We start from the raw sequence: 16,990 nt of genomic DNA on the forward strand, positions 1-16,990 counted from the left end.
CCAGCTTATCGCATGAAAGAAACTGACCTTACTTTTTGTATTTCCAAACCACATGCTTGTGGAACTTTCCTCGGCTTAGGTAACGATGGATTGGGTAATCGAGTGTGCCCTTATGTCAACCAAAATAGTGCCTTCCATATCGCCGCTCAACCGAGCAATTCCGCAACTGAGCAGCAGAGACTTGGATAACCTTGGCCAACTTGCCAATCGGTTGCAAGTGGCAACCGCAAAGGTCACGCACAACACACCGCACACACTCCGGGGGCCCTTTAATGACCCACTAATTAAAGGCTAGTCGCTACCACTATTAATTAGCGATAAACAATTGGCTGCAGAACCGCAAACGCACATGTTGCCCGGACTCCCAAGAAGTAAGCAGAGTCATTTATCATTGGAAGGGCCGCAAAGGCTGAGAAGGGGGAAACAATCGTTGTCAACGCTGGAACCACTGAACTGTTAAAAGTGCCATTGAATCCAGCAGCCGGGGCGCAACTGTGCAAACAGACGGAAAGACGGAGCACCTGGGCCATGCATGGCTAGATGTGTATCATAGATACACTACCTGAATCGTGCCCCGTGAGATGGGGCACCACGCAGCCTCGCCCTAGTCTCTGCCCCTTGCCCTCCGCGTATTGACTGCCGACGGCCGCCCACCACCTCCCGCCCTTATGGGAGCGTTAAATAGTTTTGTTTATTGCACATTGAAATCGAGCCAGCAATTCGGTGGCTGCCCCCCGGTGGGGTTGCCCCGTGCGACACACTCCAGCGATCTAATCAGCAATCTCAGCGACGACTCTGACATGGAATTTCTCATACGCTCGGTTAGCTGCGACGTCGGCGCTCGATCGACAATTTTCCGGCTACACTGAGAGAAAATTCTCACCAGTTAAGATAGAATATGGTAGACAAAATATTACTTCATGCCCCTAGAGCGTATCCCCAAAATATGTGAAGCAATTTGATGAAATTTTTAAAGGTAATATAAGTTTCCCTCAGTGCATTGCTGCTGGAACTGCGAGAAGCATTCATATCATTTACATACGCAGTGTTCGGAGTCTACCTGGGGCTCCGGGGCATCTCTCCTCACCAGCTCAAGCCCAGATCGCAGCCACTCGGCTATTTGCAAGTCGAGAGTGGCGCGGGTCGGACGTGTTCTGAGGAGACGAAGCCGGACAGATATACTGTTTATTGTTTTTAGCCATCAAAATAAGCTAATAAAACAAAGTGCATTTGGCAAATGGCTAATGGCAGTGGCAAAAGTCAAAGCCAAAGCCACAGCTCCAAGCTCCAAGCTCCGAGGGGAGCTGAAATTAGCAAAACAAATAAATAATGCATAACAATGTTTGTACGTGTTTGAAAGTAATTAGGCAACAGCAACAAGCACGATGCCCATGCTGGCCCATTTTGACCCACATCAGTGAGACGAGCTAATATATATTTGATGGCAAGGGAGTCCTGGCAGGGGAGTCCTGGCCTATGTTTGCATTTATGCAAATAGTTCAATCTGCAGGCGATTGAGTGGCAAACAGTTCAGTTCAGTGTGCACGTGCCGAAAGTGTTAAACTGTGCCAAACATAACCAGCAAACAGGCAATTTAAATAGCCAGTGCAAAAAGCCTCAATAAATACAACAGTGTGTGTAGTGTGTGTGTGTGCGTGTGGCTAGTAGCCAAAAATCAATTACAATTTATTGGACGAGCATGCAACCACAAAAACGCGTCTGAAACAATGCCTCAATCAGAAGCTTCAACAGCCCCCTGGCTATGCAAATTAGTGTTTTTAGCGATTTTGCTCCCGCTGAGTGTCGCAGGTGAGTTCTAATATTTGGATTTTGGATTCAACATGCCCCACATCCTACCCACCCCAACCTACCCCGACCTCCTCGTCATCGCATTCCACATCGCTAATTGGCCCAAAGCAGCCCCGAAGCGGCTCTAACCGTTTTTCATTCAGTATTTTTAGCTGCTTACCTGGTTTCAGAGAGTACAAGCATTGGGAAGATGCCTCAATCGCATCATCACTATTGCACTTGCAATTTGCATTCAATAGCCAAGTGGAAAACCAAAACCCAAACTGCTTAGATCAGTTTACCGGCCGCTTCTAGAGAGGATTTGGGGGGAGTGGGTGTTCCCTGCCTGTGCATGTCAGTTGTTATTATAGACTCGATCGCCAAAGCCCTGAGAGCAAGTTTATATTATTAGTTTAAATGGGAGAATGACCTACACTTCAAAATACATACATATTAAATATGGAAGAAAATATTTTAATATTTTAGCACCATGATTTTTTTGAGGTTTATAGACAGTATATGAAAGAAATATCATTAAAGGGATAATACATTTATTTATGAAATATCAATGTGCATCACTCATCAAAAACCCCAATCATTATTCTGTTATGAGCACTATCCCCAGTCCTCTCCCCATTTAAATGAATTGCAATCTCAAGTTGCACGATTGATTTACTCATTGCTTACTTATGCATAAACATTTGTGAAATTAATTGATGCCCAGCAGGCGTAGTACCCATTACTTTAGCAATAAGCTGAAACTGATATGCAATCCCTAATATGTCTACTTAACAATTTGAAAAAAAATTGTCTGGTTCCCAGTCATGCGGAGCGCATAGCTCCCGCGACATACATAGCTCGGATGCAGTGAGATATACTAATCCCGTTCCGCCCCCACCAGATGCCCTACTGCTGCAGTGCCCGCTGCATCAAATGCAGTTGCAGAAAATCGTAGGATTCCGGCCGCCACTGGAGTATCTGGGCGAGGGAAACCTGATCTACGCTCCGCCCGCCACCCCAGCCACCAACTTCAAGGACCGCAGCCGACGGGAGGGACAGGATCGGCAGGACGAGACTCCAGCTAGCCAGGTGTGCTGGCGCATCTGCAACGAGGATCCCGACTGCATCGCCTACGTCCATCTGCTGGACACGGACGAGTGTCACGGGTACTCCTATTTTGAACGCAGCTCGCGCTATTTGCCGATTTCCGGGGAACTGCCACTGGTGGCCGATGCCGAGGCCGTGTTCTACGAAAAGACCTGCCTCCGAGGTGAGTGAAGCCGCCGGATGGGGGCGGGACCGACCTTCCCGTTCTCACCGACCTTGTCTTGCAGTTCCCGATGCGTGCCGGGGCCGCCTCTGGGCGCTGACCAAAATTCCCGGTAGCACTCTGGTGTTCCAGAGCAAGAAGACCATTCAGACCTTGGTCACGCGGCGTGAGTGCGCCGAAAGCTGCTTCTTCGAAAACGAATTTAGATGCCTCTCCGCCTCCTTTGCCCCCTCGTATCGGAACAATCGTGAGCGGTAATTGACTGTTTGTTATTGTTATTGTTGGCTTCGGCTATAGCTTTAGCTTTTTGTTGTTGTGGTCAGGTGAAATTAATTGCCTCTGTTGTGCATTTTTTAAGCACAGTCAGGGTTTTTCGCTCATTTATGACATCACTCCTCAGAAGAGCTGGAATGGGTTAGACCTCTTTTGTATAGGGTTGGAAATTGGCAACTCGGAGCTGGGATTACTTGGAAAGGAAATGGAAAATCAAAACAGGGCAGGGGTATTTCAATTTCATGAATATAAATTATTCGCAAATTAAGGTTTCTTTTTGTTGGTTTTATTTTTATATGCTTGAAAGAACCAAGATATTATTTAAATACCCATTGACATATATGTACATACTTATATGGAATCCATATACGTTATGGATTTTTAAACTCAAATCGTAAATAAAACAAATTGAATAAAGTTTAAAGATAGCAAACTCTAGAGACAAGCTTTTGAAACAGGATTTAAGTCTTAAAAGTAATAGGTTATCCTACATCAAATCAATATTAAGCAAAGGAGCAAATGTGCTATTGCTAGGCTCGTTCGTTCTTGTAATTAGGCTCTCTACTATCCTAACTCCTAACCACGGTTATTCCCACAGGTTTCGTGGCGCAGAGGGCACCCTGCCCGGACAGAACCCCTCGCCACGCCTAGGACGGTGTATGCTGAGTGACAGGGACAAGACCATCCAGCCGGACGCCTTCCGGGCAGCTCCCTACGACGAGGAGTATATGGAGAACCAGTGCCACGAGCGCGAGGTCGAGAGCGACAACTGCTCGTATGAGCTGTACGCCAACAGCAGCTTCATCTACGCGGAGGCCAGGTATTTGGGCCTCACCCAGAAAGAGGTGTGTTCGCCGCGCTTCGATTGTCGTGCGCATTATGATTGTAATCGATGGGAGTCGGATGATTGATTGATGACGGTGACCCACTCCATCCAACATCTCCTTTTCATTCTTCCCGCCATTACAGTGTCAGGCCCTGTGCTCGCATGAGTCGAAATTCTACTGCCAGGGGGTCTCCTTCTACTATGTGAACCAGGTCTCATTATCCGAGTGTCTCTTGCACTCGGAGGACATCGTGTCGCTGGGTCCACGCAGCCTCAAACTGAGGGAAAACTCAGTGTACATGCGAAGAGTCAAGTGCCTAGATGGTGAGTGCCTAGATGACAAGACCCACTTAATAATAGTACGAATTCCCAATTTAGTAAGGGTCTTCTGCACCCGGGAGGAAATGACCATCAAGTACAATCCAAAAGATTGGTTTGCCGGCAAGATCTATGCCAGCATGCACTCGAAGGACTGCCTGGCCAGAGGATCCGGAAACGGCAGTGTCCTTCTGACCTTGCAGATAGGCAGTGAAGTCAAGGAGAATCGTTGCGGCATCCTGCGCGCCTACGAAATGACGCAATCCTACCAAAGGTTCGCAATGGTTTTAATTTTTTTTCTTAAAACTCAATAGTATCCTTTTCCTAGAACCTTCATATCTGCCCTGGTGGTGATCCAGAACAACCCCAACGTGCAGACGCAGGGCGATCGACTGATCAAAGTCGGTTGCATCCAGAGCAATGCCACTGCCTCCTTGGGAGTATCCGTCCGGGACAGCAGCGTCGATGCCACGGAGCATGTGCCCAGCGCCATCGCCTTAGAGTCCTCGCTGGATTACGCCGAACAGTAAGCTACCCAAAGTCCACTACTTGAAGAAATACTTAACTGATATTCACAGCATGTTTCCCCACGAGGGGGTCATCCACTATAACAGCAGCAGTGGCCCATATCCGCATCCAAGCATCTCGCTTCAAGTGGTGGATCTATCCCACCAGAGGGAAACTAACGATGTTCAGATTGGCCAGAATCTAGAGCTTCAAATTGTTGCCGAGTATAGTCCGGAGCAGATGGCGGACAACCTGGAGCTGCAGCTGGCGCCCCTGCCCGACTTCCGAGCCACCTCACTGGTAGCCAAGACCTTGGACAATGAAAATTATGTGCTGCTGATCGACGAGCGCGGCTGTCCCACCGATGCCAGTGTCTTTCCGGCTCTGGAGCGTGTTCACTCCGCCACCAGGAGCATGTTGAGGGCTCGTTTTCACGCCTTCAAGTTTGCCGGCACGGCAAACGTTAGCTTCGACGTAAAGATTCGGTTCTGTGTGGAGCGCTGTTCGACCAGTAACTGTGCCAGTGCATCGTGGCAAAGAAAGAAGCGACAGGCGACAGACCGAAGACCGGAGGATTTGAGAGTCCAGAATCCGGTTTACATTTCGACCGTTGTGGACGTGGTCCCTGCAGAGCAGCCTACAAACGGAAGCGCTAAAATGTCCGGCCAGGAGGAGCTGCCGCTGAACTATAATCTCCGAGTGCATGGCCCTGACCAGAGCAACCCAAACAGCTATATGTACGGGGAGAGAGGAGTGCTTCTTATTGCCGGCATCGATGACCAGCTTCACCTCGACAACGTGTGCATAAACCAGAGTCTGTTGATCGCCCTGTTTATATTCTGGCTTATCTGTCAGGTCGCCCTGCTCTTTGGCTGCGGCATGGTGTTGCAGCGTTATCGGAGGCTAGCCAAACTGGAGGAGGAGCGCCGGCGCTTGCACGAGGAGTACCTGGAGGCTAGGCGCGTCCACTGGGCGGATCAGGGCGGATACACACTCTAGTTGGCTTTTAAGCTGCGACAAAATGCGTACAAAATGCATCTTAATTTAATAAACTTATGCGAATCTTACAAACAATTGTGATCGGATCAGAGATTTTGCGAGTTTAGAGAGGATGCGGCTCAGGCGTTCTTCTTAGGGTGGTAGTGTTCCCACTTGCGGTGATTCAGGGAGTTGAAGTCCTTACAGTGGAGTGCGATCTTTCGCAAGTACTCGGAAAGTTTGAGCAGCTCAGTGTCGGTGGCACGGTTGAGATGGGCCTGCCGAAACGGTCGGATCTTAAGACCCGACTTGGGATTCATCAGGAAGTTGCGCCGAATGTCATCAAACATAATTGTGTTGCTCGAGTCGTACTGTTTGTACAGGGCCCAGATCACGCCCAGCGGCTTCACATCAACCACTCCACGCTCCGGTACATGCACAGAGATCATGGCGTTAGAGTCGAGGTAGAACATGACCTTGTAGTTATCATTGTTGGTTACGCCCAGCAGGCGCATCTTCTCCTCAATCCAGCGCATGCTGGTGGCCGACCAGATCACGATATCATAGTCCTCGTAGGCGGATGCCAGAAACTCGTGCAGGTACGGGCGCATAAGCTCTGTGCCTGTTTCGGCCGGAGAGCGGTGGTCGAAAAGTGTGTAGTCTATGTCCAGGACAAGTAATTTTTTGCCCTCGCGAGGCGGAGCCAGTTCCTTTATTTTGTAGTCGCGAACACGACGCTGAACCTTGGCGAGGTAAACGGCCGAGTTCTCTACAGACTCCTCGCGATCCTCAGCATCGTCGAAGTCGTCTATAACCTCGCCAACGTCGTCAGGCAGACTGCATGCGTCTTCGATGTCCGCCTCCGTAGAGCCAACCATCATGAGCTTAAAGTTCGGTTTCAACTCAAGGGCGCTTATCTTTATATTGTCAGCAGCCGTCTTTCCTAAAAGAAATAGGTTCTTCGAATAGGTTCTCGCTTACATTTAAGGGGATTTACCTTTGTATTTCAGATTAAGTAGCTTTTGCCGCTCTGGCCGGACCTGAGTCTTACGGTAAATCTCGTGGCGCAGCATCTCCACGGTGTCTTGGTCAGTGAGGTCCACCGGGTACTCCTTTCCACTCCACTTTACAACTACGACCACTTCCTTTATCTCGGCCATTTTTTCGAACAAGCTAAAAGCATAAACAAAAACATATTAATTTGTACTGTCAAAAAAGGAATTAACCGGACATTAAGCAGTTCAAAATATGGGTAAGTTTAGTATATACTTTTTTGGGTGTGGAAGACGAGGAGTTTGGACGGAGTCTGTCTAAACTGTGATTTCTTTTTTTCAATAAACAAAAATGGCCAAATAAATACAAATTAGTTAAAGTAAGAAACAGCTGAGAGGTTCAGTGTGACCGCGGCTTATCGATAACATTTACCGATAACGATAAAGAATCCAATATACCAAAAGTGTACTAAAATACCACGAACAAAAGTTCAAAGATACGGTCAGACGGGGAATTTTTAAAATTAACATAGTTTTAAGCGGGCAAATTTGAATTTTGATGAGCTAAAAAATCAATTTGCAAAATCAAAATCAATTAAAATGAATCACTATTCATTATAATATTCAATAATCAATATATGTGCTCCTTCTTTATGACGAAAAGTCTAAATTAAAAGTTAATATATGATAAAATGGCTATGACAAACTTTATTTTCTAAACGGAAAAGAATTTAACATTATTGCGTATTGAGCTGTGTAATTAATATACACCTAACAGAAATGATGATACTGCGCCGCCATATTTTAAAAATTTTCACCTTAAACTCTATTAGAACATCTGTAATAATCCAACCATGAACCTTAACCTTAACTTCATTTGCTGTTCTCTGTGGCATGTGGGACCGGTGGCACCCAGCCTTGGAAGACTGCCTCCAGCTCGGCGGCGACTTTCAGGCAAAGCTTGTCCTGGTACTGTGCGGCAACCACCTGAATGCCGACGGGCATGCCCCGTTGGTTCAGTCCCATGGGAACATGTGTGGCGGGCAGCCCGAGGATGTTGAAGAGGAGCATCTGGTCAATACCCGTCACGTTCACCAACGAGGTGTGGAAGCAAAGGGCGCTGGTATGGAAGGTGGGCAGGATGAGGACTCCATGGGTGCCCAGCAGTTGCTAGAAAAAGAATTGTAGGGTCAACCCAACGCACATCTCGACAGCCATTTACTTACATTTAAATGGGTCTTTAACTTTTTGACCTCTTCCCGATACCGCTCCATATTACCGCTCGCCATCAGGCCATTGAAGCGCTTCATCACCTCTAGGAACATGGCCTCCTTTGTGAAGATCGAGTGCCCGATGGCGCTGTTGAACATCTCCACCATCAGAAGCCGCATTGAGGGATCCCTATCATGTCGTTGGGTCACGATGCTAGGCAAGCCCTTCAGGTCGACTAGGGACACCAAAGCCATTTCCAAGCTGTTGCCAAAGAACTTGAGATCCAGCTGAAGAGGGAAGTTAAAATTAAAATAATATATAGCTCTGATTAAATAGTCACCTTTTTGGCCTGAACACCACCTTTTTCAAGGCATTTGACGGCTTTTGTGATGGCCAATTTAATATCGAAGTCCACCACAGGATGCGTGAAACAATTGAGTCCCGAGAAGCCGTAAGCATAGAAGATCTAAAAAAAGGTACTTCTTAGTGGGAAAAAGTTTTGTTAAAGAAGACCTACCTTCATATCCTTCAGAAGAACCGGCTCATCGATTTTAAGCTTGTGTGCATTGGTGCCCGCCATTATTTGCAAGAGAATAGGCATGTCTCGTGCAAATCTCGTGATCGGACCCATCTGCAGCATCCTGGGGAACTGCGGATCCGTCAGAGAATAGGGAAAGTGGCCCTTGGTTGAGGTCAAGCCCCCAGTAGGCTTGTGGCCAAAGACGCCGCAAAACATTGCCGGCAGTCGGATAGAGCCGCTGATATCGGAAGCCACTCCGAAAGGGGTGGCTCCCACAGCATTTAGGGCCGCCTCGCCACCAGAGGATCCTGCCGTAGTACGTCGCAGGTCATAGGGATTAAGGCAGCGGCCATGGATGTTATTGCTGGTTTCAAAACTCATGCAGAACTCAGGGTTGGCGGATACCAAAAGAGGAATACCACCAGCGGCACGGACCAGCTCCACCACATCACCATCCTGTGGAGCCTTCATGTCCTTGCGAATGAGACTGCCCACGGAGTAGGACAAACCTGTAAAATCCCAATAATTAGTGAATGCCCAGGGCTAAGTAAAAAGGTCACCTTTAAGGCCGCAGGATTCCTTGACCGTAAACGGCACCCCCAGGATCGGATACTTCGTGTACAGAGCAATCCGATCGAAGTCTGACCTCGCCTTGGCAATAAAGTCGTCCGCCAGCCGGGCATCCTGCAAAGCAGCCTCGAAGCGCTCTTCCACCACAGCATTTAGTGTGGGATTCACCTCCTTGATTCGGGCTATGTAGGCACTGGTAAGATCCACGGACGAAATCTGCAAGCGACTCGTCAGTCATGACTTTGCAAATGGCTCCGGAGGAATGACGTAATTTCCGATTTGCAACTCACCTCGCCACGTCGCAAATGGGTGACCAGTTCGGTGACAGACTTGTTAAGCAGGGGGTTTCGGATGCCCTGAAACTGGGGCCTCTTTCGGGATAACACCAGATCCAGAATCTTGTTCACTAGAATCCCAAAGGCATTGAGGAAAAACGCCAAAAACCGAAGAACTATCTCCATGTTGAAGGGGGTCACCAAAAAGTGCACCAGGTATTCTAATTTAAGCGGACTTTGGTCGACTTCGGCGGAAGTGGGTTAAGAATTATGGGCTTTGCAGCGGGACTAGTGAGCTGGAATCGAAGGGGGAACACTACCGTGCGCCTCGAGTGCGGATCGTGGACTACGCGCGTTCATCGAAACTTGACTTTGTTTTTAAATTTAAATTTGAATTTAGTTTCAAAGTTAGCTGCGTCCAGGGCTGGCAATTCCCAGTCTGGAATGTTCTGATTTAAAACCGAAAATGGAGGTTTGAAATCACATATTTTTTGAAAATCTTTCAAGAATAATTAAGCTAAAAAAGGACTTACCTTACTCCCATTTCCGAAAATAAATTCCATTACTCATTATGTATTTATTTTGTAATAAGTTAGTTATTGTTACACTTATCACTTACGTGCTAAAAGGAAACAAAGTTCAACAAAGGCATAACTTGTTTAGCACATTACTCACTGGAAAACGAATCGGTTAGCAAAACGGTAACGGTAACAAATCGGTTAACGAGTCAACAAAGGACAACAAAGAGAACTGGTTTCAGAATGAGACTTTTTCAAATCAGTTAGGCAACTTGGCAAAGGCGCGAAAGAGAATTCTACATGTACGTACGGTATAGTTTCTGGCTTGCGCAAAAATTGACATCTATGTAGCTATATCTTTTATGTTTTTATGCCCGGGGCAAGCCCTCACAATACTCATGAATATTTACACAAAATTGCTGAACTTGCCTGGCATAAATATCCATAGACAATTACGAGGGTATGTTTGCTGGGGTTTGCTGCTTTGTAATTATAAAATCGTATATCTGATGAAGGGGACCGACATCGAATTGATTTCCAGCCCTAGAACGGCAATAGTTCGTCAATGGAGTTGAACACAGCTTTAATTTTTCGTATTTTTAGTGAAAATAGTATCGAAATTCTATAAAACAGCGACCAGAATCATGAGTGGGGCTACCTATACTATAGATTCTATAGACTAATCGACGAATTATTACCGTTGAAGGACTCTTCAAAAAGAAAATCCCTTAAAGGAATATCCTTTCTATTCTTATGCCTGTCATATTGTATGTATTTTCTGCAGAGCAATAGAAAATGCATTTCTTTATGGGGATATGTATGGGTCGATTTGATACTGGGGCTTCTAGTCTTGTGTACTGCCTTCATACTTAGATTCTAAATTATTTCATAGTATATTAGCCACTATTATATTTTATATTTTGATAAGATTAGCGTAGAGTGTTAATTAACATTAAAATATTTATTGTCTAAAACATTTCTCCCCGCTTACTGCCACAGTAGACCTAGATATCCGTTTCCCAACCGGTTTCCCCCCAAAACAATTCTAACTATAGCACACACCTTTGGCTACTTACAAATTACGCTCTCCATCCTACACCGATTAAATTTAGAATTTATCAAGTGTCCTGCCTTACTCTGACTTAATGGGCGGATAAAGCTATTCGGGACTTCCACCTGGCGGATCACTTTCCTCGGGTTCTTTACTAGAAAACTTACAGGCCTAGGGTTTGTATTTGTTTCTGGGTGGGGTTTCAGGACCAGGCCCTAGGGGCTCTCAAGGGACTGGTCCGGTAGGGTACGGCGCGGAAAGCAAAATGCCAAACGGAGTCCCAGACTTTACCGCCAACAACTAGACTATCGCATATCCTACAAAAACCAGCTTAGGTCATGTGCAGATCCCCCTTGAGGATCCGGGTGAAGGTCTTCTTGAACTGCTGGTTGGCCAGCGCATAGCAGAAGGGATTCATGGGGCTGTTGGCGTAGCAGAGGAAGTACGAGAACATGTATAGGTGCTCGTTGGTGCACGGCGGATTCCGGCAAAATCCCTCCACCAGGGCCAGGACGTGATACGGCGTCCAGCAGGCCACGAAGCAGCCCAAAATGAACGATATCGTGCGGAACGCTTTGCGGGCACGATTCTCTGACTTGGACTTTTGCCGTCCGCCCACTCCTATGATCAGGGGCAAGGCTTTCTTGCTCTTGAAGTGCTTTCCGATGGAATGGATGAAGGCCCTCTTGCTGGAGCTCCTGCTGGCTGACAGCCCCTTCTCCTCCCGCTGGTTTTCTTCCTCGTCCGCGTCCTTCTTTAGGACGCCGCCACCGCCTCCCGTACTGCTTGTGGTGCCCGATGTGGAGGGCATCTTATTGGTATTGCTGTCCGAGGTCTCCCGCTCCTCGATCCTTTCCAGAGTGGGCGCCAGCACTGGCGTACCCGACTGTGGTGTTTGCTGTGTCTTCACCTTAGGTGAAAGAGGAGGCGGTGGCATTGGAGAGTAAAGGATGGCGTCCTTGCTGCTCGTCTCCATCGGACTGGAGGCTCTTCTGTGGGGACAGTCCACCACCAGCTTTCCGGGAACGTCCAGCAGGCAGATGGCCTCGATGCAGCTCTCCCGCCGCACTTTGGCAAAGTCCTCTATGCCTGTGTATGATACGAGAAGACGTTTTTCAATGGCCACTGCCTCCTCCATGCTCTGGTTGTGATTGGGGTTCAAGTTGAGGCCCAGGCTTAGGCTCTGGCTCTGGCTATGGCTTTGGCTTTGACTTTGGCTTTGGCTGGGACTGCCATGGCTTTGGGTGGGAGTTTGACTTGGATTCTGTTTCGCTGGTGGGTTTCTGCGTGCGGGCGGTGGTGGAGGCAGGACTGGTGGTGGTTGTGACGGTGGTTTTCCCAACACACTTTCATTGAGCGAGGATGTGGTGGCCAGCATGGCAGAGCTCTCGTCCATGTACCGCAGCTCCGAGTTGGTCATCAGGTCGTAGGTTAGGGCTAGCTCGCTGTTGCCAGAGCTATTACCGAAGGGACGGTCGGAGTAGTCTTCTGAAAGGGGGGTTGGGCACTGAAAGGCGTCGGGGGGCGGCAGGATGGTCTGGACCAGGCCGGGATGAACTTCATCACTGGGCACTTCGAGTGGGGCCAGATCAACTGGGGACAGAGGATCACCGATCGGATTTACGAGGCGGTCGTGTTCGGCTATCTGGGTCAGGGTTGAGCAGGAAGTGCGCTTGTTCTGGTTCTGGTTCGGATTGGAATTCTGGCTTTGGTGGTGGTGGTGCTGGGAGCGCACCTCCTCCTTGCTCTGGGCTCGCTGAATAGGGTTTTGGTGGTGGTGCTGATGGTGATGATACTGGTGCATAGCCTCGATGGACTTGGAGTTCGTGGTGCTCTTCTGCAAGTTACCTTTCCCCCGGGTGGCCAACAGGGCGGCCTGTGCTCCGAAAACCAGCCCAATCGATGACCTCTTCCGCATGTTGTTCAGCTTCTGCTGGGTGATCAGCTGCTGGGCTTGGTTGACGGAGGACTCCTCATCGGAGTCGAAGGCCGGACTGCTCGATCGCTCGCTCTTCTCCGCCTCCACGGCCGCGTCGCGCTTGCGGGCCTCCTCCTGAATCTTGGCCGCCGAGGCTCTTCTCTGCTCAGGGGTCATCTTCTCCACCTCCTCGGTGGTCGGTGCTATCGCGGCCAAAGGATTCGCCTGGCCGGAGCCACTCAACCGCTTAATCACACTCGTGCAGGCGCTGTCGAGGTCGGCCTGATCGCCGCCCGCCAACTCGACCTTTGTCTTCAGAATCTTCTCCTCGATCACTCCGATGCCGGCGGCATGCCCCGCCATTCCCGACATCGCGCCGGCACTGAGAGCCACCATGGACTGCATCTTGCGTTGCTTGGCCTCACTTCTCTTTTGCATATCGTAGGCCGTCTTGTAGATGCCGGCGTAGAGCACGAACAGGACTATCAGGGTGGTCCAGTAGTAGCCGATGATGAGGGCCGTATTGAAGATGGGATCCTTTAGGAATTGCACAGCACACTGGCCTGGCAGTAAGTCCCTCTTGCCCGTAAAGTGCTCCCATCCAAAGATCGAGATGAAGAAGAGCAGGGCGGGAATGATCCAGGTAATCGTGACCATGTAGATAACCCGCGTTCGGGTTCGCCAGCTTCGGTACTTAGCGGCAATCTTCACGGAGCAATAACGATCGATGGTGATCAGCAGCACCGTGTACTGGGAGACCAAACAGACCGTATAGTCCACGGAGAGCCACAGATCACACAGGACAGGGCCCAGGTCCCAGTAGCCCTTCAGCACGTAGATCGTGTAAAAGGGCATGGAAACGGTTCCTGGAAAGAGCACATAATTATTTAAAATATAATCTTTATCCTTAAAATAAATTCAATTACCTATCAGCATATCCGTGGCCGCCAGCGAGGCGATAAAGTAGTTGCTGGGCTGTCTGATGTTACGGTCCACAATAAAGGCCAACAGCACCAGGATATTGCCGCCCACGGTCAGGATAATGCAGGCCGCCAGGCAGATGGCTATCAGTATGGTTTGCCAGAGGGCAAAGGGCGGCAAAACGGGGCCTAGGATCTCCGAATCGGAATCGGATTGTGTGACGATGCTAGCAGTGCCGGAGGTTTGATTCCTTAGTCCCAGGACATTGGTGTTGTTGAGATTGTAGTTGCGATACCACTGCAACTGATCATTGGCTGTCCAGGAGCTGAAGTCACTGCTCTCGCCATAGATCTTGGCCGCCTCCAGGAGGCGCTTGCAATCGCCCTCGGTCACAATGCTTTTAAACAGAAAACTACAAAGCTTTTCACGTTCCCGACGCAGGCTCCTGTTGGGAAATTATTTATTAATTTTGTGGTGAACTAAAGAGGTTTCCGAGAGAAGTCTTACCAGTCGGTCATCCACTTGCCCTTAATGGCATAGATGGGGTCACTGGAGTTGCCATTGAGGCCAGTCAGCTCCTCCTCCCCACTCGCTGACTTGTTTACCGACCGCATCTCGTTCCGCTCACCGCTCACCGCTCTCCAGTCTCCAGTCTGCAGTCTCCCCTCTGCCCACTGGCTCTCGTCCTTTCTTCCTGGCCCCTAGATACTTGCGGTCTTTATGCTAATTTCAAGTTGTTCTCCTCCTTAGTGTTGTGTCGTCGGCGTTTGTCCTGTGCTGCTTACATTGCCTCTTCGGACTGCCAGGACTTGTCTCCGGTCTCCGGTCAGGTGCAGCATCTGAAAGAGGCAACAAAAGGAGCTTTTAGACTTGTAACTACAGTGAGAAAAAGTATTGGCAGAAAAACCGTTTGGTTTTGGTTTTATGTTTGGGATGGGATCTCCTACAGAAGGAAGACTTCCTTTATAAAGTAACCTTTCAATTTTTTTAGTTAATATTTTAATAACGAAATTATGAATCTTTTCCAGTGTCCGTCTTGGTGGTCGTCTTGACTTCCGCCAAGTTTAAACTAATTTTGCAACCGTTAACTGGCAACCGGCGACTGGCGCTGCAATTTGCTTGTGGCAGTTGCTTCCTGCCCCATTGCCCTCCGTCCCTCGAGCCTGTTATGTTGCCTCATTATGTTATGGCATGATTTGCTTATGCCGCTGCCACTTGAGTTTTCTTGTCGCCGTCTTCACTATTTCCCCATCTCTTGTCTGCCGTGGCATTCAATGATTTTCCGACCCTACTTTACCCTGGAAAAGCAGAGCATGGTAACTTACGAAATGCCAGGACATTGTATCACAAATTTGAAACCTAATATTGTTAATTTATTCATCCAGGGATATTGTATGACGTCCTTTGATTAAATTAGGCCAGCACTCTCGAAATATTAATTGAATTATATCAGAACCGAAAGCCTTTCTTAAGGTGTAGTCTCTTCCAGAGTAATAAGTTTTTCGACCAAAGCATCCTACCTTCATCTCAATGTTATTTAAAACTAAATACTCTTATTCACAGGAAGGCAAACTTTCTTCCGCTGAGGTCACTCAAAGGCCAGAGGCTGCCAACTTCTTGACTGTTGCATTTGGCCGGAGGCATCCAGTTGGCCGAAGTTGCTCTGGTTACTTGTTATTGTTGCTGCAAACAACGTCAGAGTGTTTTTTGACGGCGGCAGCGGGGCACGGCCGGGTAAAATTAAGTTTCAACTTTTCAAATATAATTTCAAACAAATCGATAGGACAAACTTGTGGAGATGCTGGCTCTTTGGAAGCGGCGCTAGGCAAATTCCACAAGAGACAATTGAGTTATCCGCCAAGTTGCAAGTTGCAAGTGTTGCACGTTGCAGTCTTGCTGCATCCTGGAAGCCCGGAAGCACTTCTGCTGCTGGCACGTTGATTGAGCGGAAACTGAATTAGTTGAGACAATTTGTTTTCATTTAATTCCCAAAACACAAGCCGCAGTTGATGGCATCCTTTTAAGAATGCTTGTTCCTTAATCCATCAACACATGCGACAATCCCGGCTGACAGGTGTCAGACTCTTGTCGCCCTCGTTGCTTTTTTTGTTGGCCCGGAAAACGCCAAAACTAAGACCCACGGAGCCAGACCCAAATCAAAAGCCCCGGCCCCAATTTCTATGCTAATTGGGGGCCATCCTCAGCGGGAGTGTGCGGGTTAAGCGGTTTGATTGCGTGAAATTCTCACCAGAAAGTGCTCAGATTCTGAAATTGGTTGAGTCCCGCAGAGGGTTGCCAAAAAAGTCATTACAATTAGCAGGTATTCACAGGTTAGGATTTGAGGGATTACACAATCACCTGTGGCTTTGGCAATATATTAAGTTAGTTTCAGTTTTCAATTGGAGCAGTTTTTGCTTAATGCCTGATAATCCCTATATACACTTACGATTTAATAACAATTTAGCGATTTATTCGATGGGCTTTCGGTTATGTCTGCCATGTTGGGACACAAAATACCAAACTCTACTCCCCAAGCTCCAGTTGACCATAACTATGTCGTAAGAACATTTTACCAACTCCCAGTATCCACTCGACAGTTCCCAGTGGCACAGAAGCTTGCTTGCCACACAACACGTGAAGTAATAATCCCGCTTAAGGACCGTAAGCCTTTGTCTAGTTGACCACCGAGCAGGATACTCCAGCCAGGACCTGCCCGAGTCCTTCCGGCACCTGTCTCGCCTCTGCACCTCGGTCTCAGACTTCTCAGTTGACCGCAAAAATAAAAACACAAGGCAGCAGAAAGCTGTAAGATCAAAGCGTTGATCTGGCGGGGTCGGGGAAGGAAGTAGGTGGTGGAGTGTGGGGGGGCAGTTTCCGGCTTCCATGGAAACTTAAAGCTGGCTACACGGAGAAAAAACTTAGGAAGCACTTTCTTTAAAGAGACAGTATATTTGACTGAAACAGTTTTTGGCTTTGTGAGGTTTCTGTTGCATTGCGTCCTTTATTGCCCACATCATCTTGCAACGAGCATGGGCTTGGACTTAAAACCGAAT

General features: G+C 48.2%; 4 protein-coding genes across 4 annotated transcripts; 1 reads left to right on the forward strand and 3 right to left on the reverse strand.

Moving 5' to 3' along the window:
- The first annotated feature begins 1,134 nt into the window (after window positions 1-1,134).
- On the forward strand, window positions 1,135-6,056 carry LOC108129697 (uncharacterized). The gene is made up of 8 exons (XM_017247896.2): window positions 1,135-1,809; window positions 2,690-3,058; window positions 3,123-3,312; window positions 3,930-4,176; window positions 4,301-4,481; window positions 4,536-4,749; window positions 4,804-5,001; window positions 5,054-6,056. Exons 1-8 carry the CDS (start codon window positions 1,728-1,730, stop codon window positions 5,979-5,981), a joined length of 2,409 nt encoding a protein of 802 aa, XP_017103385.2. The 5' UTR covers window positions 1,135-1,727; the 3' UTR covers window positions 5,982-6,056.
- Ublcp1 (Ubiquitin-like domain-containing C-terminal domain phosphatase 1) lies at window positions 6,009-7,948 on the reverse strand. The gene is made up of 3 exons (XM_070280838.1): window positions 7,819-7,948; window positions 6,958-7,133; window positions 6,009-6,903 (listed from the first exon to the last, which is right to left on the reverse strand). Exons 1-3 carry the CDS (start codon window positions 7,827-7,829, stop codon window positions 6,101-6,103), a joined length of 990 nt encoding a protein of 329 aa, XP_070136939.1. The 5' UTR covers window positions 7,830-7,948; the 3' UTR covers window positions 6,009-6,100.
- On the reverse strand, window positions 7,650-9,933 carry LOC108129698 (fatty-acid amide hydrolase 2). Its single transcript, XM_017247898.3, has 6 exons — window positions 9,545-9,933; window positions 9,245-9,470; window positions 8,682-9,193; window positions 8,505-8,630; window positions 8,179-8,451; window positions 7,650-8,122 (listed from the first exon to the last, which is right to left on the reverse strand). The coding sequence occupies exons 1-6, from the start codon at window positions 9,713-9,715 to the stop codon at window positions 7,826-7,828; spliced, it is 1,605 nt and encodes a 534-aa protein (XP_017103387.2). The 5' UTR covers window positions 9,716-9,933; the 3' UTR covers window positions 7,650-7,825.
- A 315-nt stretch (window positions 9,934-10,248) lies between these two features.
- mAChR-B (muscarinic acetylcholine receptor) lies at window positions 10,249-14,604 on the reverse strand. Its single transcript, XM_017247895.3, has 3 exons — window positions 14,445-14,604; window positions 13,943-14,382; window positions 10,249-13,882 (listed from the first exon to the last, which is right to left on the reverse strand). Exons 1-3 carry the CDS (start codon window positions 14,549-14,551, stop codon window positions 11,430-11,432), a joined length of 3,000 nt encoding a protein of 999 aa, XP_017103384.2. The 5' UTR covers window positions 14,552-14,604; the 3' UTR covers window positions 10,249-11,429.
- Between the last annotated feature and the right edge of the window lie 2,386 nt (window positions 14,605-16,990).

The sequence above is a fragment of the Drosophila bipectinata genome, chromosome 3R (genome assembly GCF_030179905.1).
Source record: "Drosophila bipectinata strain 14024-0381.07 chromosome 3R, DbipHiC1v2, whole genome shotgun sequence".
Lineage (NCBI taxonomy): Eukaryota > Metazoa > Arthropoda > Insecta > Diptera > Drosophilidae > Drosophila > Drosophila bipectinata.